The following is a 9,593-nucleotide window of genomic DNA, read 5'->3' as shown; positions in this document are numbered from 1 at the left end:
ACAGGTACCACAAAAGTGGTCCGGTTCAGTCTCTATTTTTTAGTAGATCAAACGCACTCTAAAAATATATAGCAATAACATTAGAAAAATAAATTTAGAACCATCTGATGGTGTCGCTCGAATAAGAAAACTCGCGATAGATTTTCTGCATAAAGCTGCTAGCAATTTTTAGGTGAGTTCCATAGATAGAAATTGAAATTCCGGCAGGCTGGTGACGGATGTTGAGTCAGATGTGCCAACATCGTACCAACACAGAATATAACAGACAAGGTAAAAACTAAATTGCAGATGTTCTACACGATGCTCCAACACCTGTCAGGAACGATAGTATACGAATGTTGAGATAGATGTTTAAGCATCTTGTACCAGTACAGACAAGATAATAATAAAGTGCATAACGTAAATAACACGGATGAGTTGTTAACCCAGTTCGGTGCAACGTCGCCTAATATGGGGATACCAATCCAGGAAGGAAATCTACTATAATAGTTCTAGTTCAAAGCCCTCAATAAACGTCTCGTTTATGACTTATCACCTAGACACTACCCGTGAAACTTCTACCTAGGAACTCCTAGATATGAGAACATCCGTTCACCTCCCTCAATCAACACAACCTGTGTTTACAATCGATAATAATCTGCAAGGAGTCACCCTCCCATAAAACTAATACCTAGCCAACACACTTGACTAAGTTCACAATTTGGAGTTGCTTACAAGCTTCCTCCAAGTAGAATACTCAACTCATTACCTAAAAGTTTCTGAGTGAGGACATAGTGACCATCTCACAACCCGAGTGGTTCACTTACACCAACTCTCCTAGAGAGTGGCTTAAAGACACGAAACCCTAAAAGACTACATCTTTGATGAACGTTTATGATTTGGTTTCTGTTGTCAAAATTAGGTTTAGCTCCTTCCTTTATATAGTCTGAGCTTAGCATGACTAGGTCTTGAATTTGGGCTTCATATCACAGCTGGTCCAAAAGTTCCAGCAAGGAATATTCTTGATTCAAATGTTTTGTTTCTTAAAATAGTTGATTTGTTTAGAAACAAAACTAGGTCATGGTCGCCTTCTAGAACATTAGGAAAGGCGCTACTTGGCGCGCAAGTAAAAAGACATGGATTAATTCTTCAATCAAATCTTTCAGAGATCTCACGCAAAAATATATCATTCGCGAAAACATAGCACACTAGATGTGGTATCCAATGTTGAAGCATTATATGAGCACGCTGGATCTCGTATCCAATGTTGAAGCATTCTATCCAACATCTTGCTTTAATATTTGTTTTAGCAAAATGAGGTCAACACAAATCTCCAATAGAAATCCTTACCAATATAGTCTCCCCACTATTCTCATGGAGAATTGGGTTTATGGGTAGTTAGAATTAGAATGAAAGATTGAACTTTGATGAGATTACCCCCTTAGATTAAATCTCTCAAATTGTATAGATTTGATGTATCTTGTTTATGAATCTTGGTGACTTCCCTTGCCCTTGTTGTGCCACTAATTGATGGCCTAATTTGTCACTAAAATTCATCTAAGTTAAGGTTAGGATTGTACACGAAAAATTGCACAAAATTGAGTTTGGCAGGAAACAGAGCACCAGGGCAATTCTGCCCTTTGCGCCTGGGGCACAGCCTCTGCGCCTGGTGCGTGGGAGACAGAATCTCCCCTCTGCTCTTGCACTTTAAGTGCCCCTGTTGAGCTTTAGGTGCATCTGGCAGCCCTGTTTTATCTTGTTATGCGTTTTTGGACGCTTGTGGGACATTGTAATGTCCCTAATGGACTAAGACTAATTAGGAATGAAAAATGTTGTTGTTATTTTAACCAATTGCATAAGTTTGGGTAGAGAAAACAAATAGAATACTTTGGATTAGATGTAATATAAGTTAATTCATGACCGGTAAGAATTTGTGTAGTTGATCTTGAAATGTAGTGGACTTTGGACCACAAGCATTGGATTTCCAATATGCTAAGTGTTTATAATGAATAAAATGTTAAGTTGTGGTCTATAAGGCACCATAAAGACTTCCTTATGTAGGGGTTGGAGCTGGATTGAAATTCTACATAGAATTTCACGCAACGATAAGATAAGGTATGACCGTACGCTTTAGCCCTGATATGATAGGAAATTTAGCCGGGTATGTAAGGGAATGATTCGAGACTACTCACCTCGGATTATTCCGTAAAATCAAATCAGATAATTAACTTTGTGTGTCACACTTTATTTGCATTATAATGAAAATAATTGTGAAATGAATATGTATATGTTTATGTAATTGATCAACTGTCAGGACAAAGGATATTAGTACTACCCTAGGATAGGCGGGACTCACTGAGGCTTTATGTCTCATCCCACTCATTTGTATTTTTTTTCTTCAGATAAGCAGATTAAACGAGACAGGGGTAAGAAGAAACTAAGGATTGAAGATGGAAGATTTTATTACATTAGTTTCTTCCTTGTGTTGTTAGATTAGTCTGACCGTTGTGTAATGGAACTTTCTTCTCCTTGTATCTGATATAGAATTTAAGTACTTGTTTCTTTTGAACAAGCTATTCTGTAAATTTTAATGTATCCGGATCTTAATTATGTATATTCTTGTCAATATTCTAGACATTTGACTTGGGGTATTACAATTGGTAATATTAATTATAAAATGGGAGGATAAGAATGTCAAAACGGAAAATTTCTCATTCCACCTACTCACTTTCTCACTCACCCCCTGTTTTTCCATTTTTGCCCTTGGTCAAAAAATTCTGAACGCGTTTTCCGAATTTTTTTTACCTTTAAAAAGAACTTCGGAATGTGTTTTCCGAATTTTTTCCAAATTTGAACTAAAAAAATTCGAAAAACACGTTCCGAATTTTTTGACCAAGGACAAAAATGGAAAAACAGGGGGTGGGTGAGAAAGTGAGTAGGTGGGATGAGAAATTTTCGTCAAAACGAATGGGTAATACAAGGCCCATGAAGTGCCATAAGCCCAACCTATTCCACCCAAAGAAATTTTCTACGAGGGTTTTAGTTTTCTTCTTCCCATTCCCAACTCCTAAACCCTGCCATTTCCATCTTAATCTTCATTCTACATCACGCAGATGGAGTAACCCATTCCTCATCCAATTCCCAACTATGACAACATTTCTTCTCCGAAAGAATCTTCTATTTTTCACTTCTTCACATTCTACATTTCAACCTCGCACACTTCTTCTTCGCCTTCAACTCTGCGAGTTTTCATCTTCTCCCACTCCGTATTCTCACTGGAAGCGTCACGATGAAGAATCACGCAATGTTAGGGTTTCTGTTTGGTGGGATTTCGAGAACTGTAACATCCCTGCCGGTGTTAATGTTTCCAAAGTAGCACCTGCTATCACTGACGCCGTTAGAGCTAACGGAATTAAAGGTCCTGTTCATATTACTGCTTACGGCGATGTTTTGCAGCTTTCTAGACCTAATCAAGAAGCTCTCGCTTTCACTGGGATTCATCTTTCTCATGTTCCCAATGGTTTGTTTTAATTTCCTCTCTTATTTTGAATAATTTGTTATTTTAATTGTAATTTTAGACCTAGATCATCAATTTCAATGCACCTTTTGGATTAGGCATGTTGCTTCGACACTCCTTGGATCGGGGTGTCTGACACCTGTATGACACTTGTATGGCAGATGTTGGACAACTCAACAAGTAGTCCAAAAAAGTAGTTTTTTCTTTACTTGACAAACCTTAAACACTCCTTAGACATATCTACAAATATTTAAAGATGTGTCAAAACAATGTTGATCAATGCAGGGTTAAAGGCTAAGTTTGATTGCAATATTTTTAGCTTTCTCGATCAAATTCTATCGTGTTTTAGAACTTTTTTTAATAAAATAAATTGCTCAATTTAAATGCACATGTATATATGTTGGTTCTCAATTTAGAAATTTTATATATAAATTAATATAGTAGTGGTGTCGGTGTTGTGTCAAGTGTCCGTGTCAGAGTCCGTGCTTCATAGCTAGTATGTTATGGAAATCAAGTGTCAATGCATCTTTTATGACCTCCCAGTTTTATCAAAAACTAGATAGTAATTTGCAATGTTTTTGAGAATTCAAGGGGCCGAGATGCGTGCTTTGGAAAATTTGTGTGCTTTAATGGAGAGAATTTAGTAATTCTTTCACCAATGTTCATGTGAGTAAAACCTTGGATGAAGTGAAGTGTAATTTTTCCTTTTATTTTTTAGAATGTGATATGCAGTTCCATGCCATTTCATATTTGAGATGGAGGTGCCACTAAATAAACCATGACAAATGTTTTACGGTCAATAATGTCTTAAGGGCTTATATATTGGCATAAACACTAGCGAAACTGTGTGAGATAACTTACGAAAACAACTTATAACATGTTATAGGTTGTTTTCAGCTTATTTTCTTAAGTACTCCAGGATAGCTTATGAAAACATCTTATAGCTTATACGAAACAATTTTGATTTTATTTTAACTTTTGTTATGGAAATAGCTGACGATGAACATTTGTACTATAAGTTGCAAATTAAACTATTGATCCAAATAGGATAGTATCTTGTCCATATAACTTTAGGGCTTTCTAAAATGTTTCATTTATCTACATTTTTATCTTTTCAAATTATAATTAACTACTTTGTTTCAGGTGGAAAGAATAGTGCTGATAGATCTCTTCTTGTTGATCTTATGTATTGGGTTTCCCAAAATCCTCCGCCTGCACATCTCTTTCTGATATCTGGTGATAGAGACTTTGCTGGCATATTACACCGATTAAGGATGAACAACTACAATATCTTGCTTGCAATTCCAGAAAAGGCTCCTGATGTTCTTTGTAGTGCAGCAACCATAATGTGGCAGTGGACTTCATTGCTCAAGGGAGAAAATCTAACTGGGAAGCATTTCAACCACCCTCCTGATGGTCAATTTGGTTCTTGGTATGGAAACTCTAAAGTGCCTCTTGAAAACCCCTTTTCAGCTGCCGAGCAGTCACCATCTTCACAAAAAGTACAAATTGTGGAAATCAATGAACCTTCCTCAGACTTACAGCCAGCTGGAGGAAATCCAAAGTCAGTTGTGAGGATTATTAAGCATATATTGAATTTACATCCAAATGGTATTGCCGTTTCAGATCTTCGTGCAGAGCTGACAGAATGTAATGTGTCATTGGGTAGAAACATATGTGGATATAAAAGGCTTTACCGCTTTCTATCATCAATACCAAATGTACATCTCCAGAAGGTAGGAAATGGTAATTTTTGTGTGAAGTTGCTCCCCTCAGAGTCCCCCGAACCCTCTGAAAGCAGCACTACTCTATCAACGGCATCTGCTGTTAAGAATGAGGAGAGGGGCTACACAACAACTCCAAAGCTACACAGTGAAGATAAAGACATGGATAAAGACATATATAAGAATCCTTCATTATATTCATTGCAGGAAAGGATCATTGAAGATGATTCAAAATCATTACAATCTATCCCTTCACAAGGAAGACCTATCGAGGAAGATGTGCCGCATGAATCATCTTTAGGCAGTGAGAAGGTTGTGGATGTGTCTAATGCACAACTGTCGGAGACTCAACTTTCACCAAAGGACAATGATGTTTCCAAAACTGAGATTGGTTCCTTTAAAGTAAGATCTAAAAAGTCGTTTGATGATGACATTGTTAGGTCTGAAGATGCAAGTCCAAAAGTTCTTGAAGAATACACCACTTCAGGGAATCTCGCTGCTGGTATTGATCACACAATGGTGGAAAACAATGATATAGCAAGTTATGATTCTGGAAAATCTATAGGAAAGAACAAACATGTGAATCAACCTAGAAAGGAGGTTGATGATCAAAGCCCATATACTTCAGCCGCTGATGACTCTCTAGTTGAGAAAAGACCTGATGGTTGTGTTGAAACTTACAGCAAAAGATCAACTTTCTTTAGCTGGATTAGAAGTTGGTGGCCATTTGGGAAAAGCAATGCAAAGACTGATGATATGACTGCTCATCAGAATAAGGTGACTAGTAGTTTTGAGGATTCAAAGTCATCTGAACTGAATCAGACTGCTAGTAATCTTGAAGAGCCCAAACCATTAGAACCACAGCAGGAAGATGTCCGTCATTCTGGAAAGGCTGAGGACTCCAAGTTATCTGAACTAGACCAGACTGCTGATAATCTTGAAGAGCCCAAGCTATTTGAACCACACAAGGATGTCAATCAATCAGGAAAGCCTGCGTTATTTTCTAGTGGTTCCTTTTGGAATGACATGGAATCTTTTGTTTTCAGCCCCAAAGGATCACTTCTTATTTCCCAGTCTAGAAGCAGGTTTGTATGATAGTTTCGCTTTATCTGTGTTCATTCCTTCCTTGTTCTAATCTGAATCTCGACTACAAGGGGGGAAAAAATCAATACATCTATTGTATATTGTATCATGAACTTTCTGTTGAAAGTTGTGCGCCTTCCAATATTTTAATATTTTATGATGATGATGATGATGATGATGATCATTATTGAGTTAATTTTTAAAAGATTAACTAAGTAATATTTTGCTGTATGTTATTTGTGTCAGGGAGGATTTGGCTCACAAATTACAAAAATATCACCCTGTGGTTCTCAAATCTCTTACTAAAAATGATATCTTTCAATTGGTGGAATTGTTAATAGCAGAAAAAAAATGGTTGGAGGAAAGCCCCTCACAAGCATTTCCTTTTAAACTAACTCGATCAGTTCAGAAGACTGCGTCAGGCCTGTCTAATGATTCAAATAGTTTGAGATCTTTCTTTATAACTAATAGAACATCGCAGTCCAACTTACCAAAGTCATTTGAAAATGACAAGGAGAAACACACTCAAAGTATTCAGCAAACGGGAGTTCCCAGACTTGCCACTGAAAAGAAACATACCGAGAGGTCTAGAAGTGTTATATTTCGAGATTGTGAGAAACTGGTAACTGATATATTGAGGGAACATCCAGAGGGATATAATATAAGCAGTATTCGAAAACAATTTAATAATAGATATGGCTATGACCTTGATTTCAAGAAACTTGGTTATAAGAAGATGGCATACTTGATACAGATAATGCCTGGGGTTAAAGTAGAATCCAGTCATATTTATCCTTCTGCTCCTGCTGTTTGTGGTTCTGACTCAGAAACTTCTATCCTCAAAACTGTAGCAACCAATGGCGGTGATGAAAAATTCAACTCAGATAATGAATTATCTGATACAGCCCCAAAAGAGTATAACATGGAATCTCTTTGGGAGGAATTAGGCCCTGTTTCTGCTAAAAACCTTGATCAGAATGATTTGAAATCAAATTTAAGTCAGAAAGCAATCAAACTGGACACACCAAAGAATCCTGATTATGAACCTGTTGTCTCAGATTATGATTCTTCTGATACTGAAGGGGATAGCTCTTGTTTAACTAAACCAGAAGATCAAGGAAAGCCAAAATATGATGAGCAAGACAGTTCTTTTTGGCAAACTCTGGATTCCTGGCATAGCACCAAGGAAGAAGAGAATAGAGTCCATAAATCCGAAAACATTGTTGACTTGCAAGCTCTGGATTCCCAGCATAGCACCAAGGAAGAAGAGAATAAAGTCCATAAATCCGAAAACATTGTTGACTTGAGCAATTCTCTGTTTGACATATTAAATTCATCCACAGAATCCAAACAGGGTGTTGTCGTTTCCAAAAATACTTCAGGGAATTATAGAGAAAAGCAAAGATCTCAAAAGTATTCATTTGTTGCTGACCCAGCCTTACCCAACAAGGACAAGTTTTTGGGTGGGCTACTAAATGGCTTGAAGAAAGAGGATGAGTCAAAGATGCAAAACTGAGGATTTCTTCGTCTAAACATGACACGGGCCTTCCTAAAATTCCATTTTATTAAAATTTAGGATTCTGATTGCTCAAGATTACACAGACAGAATGAAGTGCCTGGTATGTTATATCAAGGAAATGATGGTTTAGCTGACCATAGTACTGATTTTTCAATTGAGGATGATTCATATGCTTCCAAGCCGCGACATGGAAATTCTTTACATTTGATCTTTTATTTATTATGGCCGGAGGAACATCTCACATCTGAGTATGGTAATTTACGTGCCTTATCGGTATCTAACCATTGTATATTTGTACGGTGATGACTCGTCACTTCGAAAGGAGCATCTGCTACACAAATGTGGTAAGGTAACTACTCAATTTTTGTTTTTAAGGCCTTGTATCCTCCGTTTAGATCCCGCCTCTAGTTACTGGGCGCCACAACTTATATTTCACTAGGTAATGATGGATCAGAACTTTTATTATTTTTTAGTTACTAGCAATGATATGTTTTTATCTTCTTTTTTTTTTAACAACAAAGATTTATATTGTCATTGTTATATAATAATAATCGGTAATAGTGCAAGAGGTACTTAACTCGCACCAATAGGATAAGTTCAAGTAATACTACATCCAATCAATACCTTGTTCTGACAATCGATATACCCACCCCAATGACACTATTGAACGTATACAATCAAACAAGCAAACACACCATTCATAAAATAAATATGGTTAATTAACCTTTTTTTTTTATAAAAGTCATTTCCATGAAGCAATTTGTATCTTTTCACAAATCTCCTGACCTTTGCCTCAAAAATCCTTTCTGCGAATGCCAAAGCGCCTAAACGACCACATGCCAAACCATCAACACACCTTGAAGACATTGCTTACATTTGCTATAAATAGAAAGAAAATCCTCTAATAAGAACAACATGGAATCCGGCAAAACGAACTCAACCCAAACCACCTATGAACCATAGACCATACAACCCAAGCCGATGGATACAAGGCCAACAAATGATTTTCCCATTCTCTGGCCACCGCACAAGCCAAACACCATGCTGCCTCCTCTTTTTGAATTATTTTTCTTTTGATAGAATTGAATTATTTTTCTAATTAATAAATATTTTCTTGTTGGTAGCCAAACCAGAAGGCAAATATTTTCTTCAAGCCCAAAATATATTAAACAAGTAACGGCATTGAAGACAAAGGAGAAAATTTATTAAACAAAATCAAGTAATTAGAGCTAACAGTACACAAACCTCCAATAGCTTATGCCTACGAGTCATTCTCCCTTCACATAGGAATCAAACCAATAACTTCAAGTAAGTGGCTATATAAATTAAATTTAAATAGTTAGATAAATTGACTATCGATGATAAAGCAAAGATGTCTTCACAAAGGTTTCTTGTTTTCAAATAAGCATAGCATTTTCCATCATGAAATAAACATAACAGAACGAAAGATTATGTAAAAACGAAAGTGTTCAACTTGCTTATGTTTTTCTGTTTGGGGTTATTAATTGAAAAACATTGATCTTCAATAGAAATCAAAGGAATGTCACACCATGACTATGTTGATATTACTCTTTAAAATATTTGGCATGCTTAGAATGAAATATATATATAAAAAAATTAATAAAAGGCCATGTTTAAGTTTGTCCATATAATTATATTTCTTTTTTTACACAATAATTATATTTTTTTCTAAAATAAGTATACGATTATATCATTAATTTTTTTATTGGTTTTAATGAGGAATTTCTTATAACAACATGCCTTTAAAACT

At 36.2% G+C, this 9,593-nt stretch overlaps 1 protein-coding gene across 1 annotated transcript; it reads left to right on the top strand.

Annotated features, from left to right (window-relative positions):
• The first annotated feature begins 2,993 nt into the window (after nt 1-2,993).
• LOC123916554 lies at nt 2,994-8,330 on the top strand. The gene is made up of 3 exons (XM_045968031.1): nt 2,994-3,499; nt 4,640-6,305; nt 6,550-8,330. Exons 1-3 carry the CDS (start codon nt 3,127-3,129, stop codon nt 7,817-7,819), a joined length of 3,309 nt encoding a protein of 1,102 aa, XP_045823987.1. The 5' UTR covers nt 2,994-3,126; the 3' UTR covers nt 7,820-8,330.
• Nucleotides 8,331-9,593: the final 1,263 nt, after the last annotated feature.

The sequence above is a fragment of the Trifolium pratense genome, linkage group LG3, assembly GCF_020283565.1.
Source record: "Trifolium pratense cultivar HEN17-A07 linkage group LG3, ARS_RC_1.1, whole genome shotgun sequence".
Classification (NCBI taxonomy): domain Eukaryota; kingdom Viridiplantae; phylum Streptophyta; class Magnoliopsida; order Fabales; family Fabaceae; genus Trifolium; species Trifolium pratense.
The sequence above is the reverse complement of the archived record's forward strand: the minus strand, read 5'-3'. Positions and strand labels throughout refer to the sequence as shown.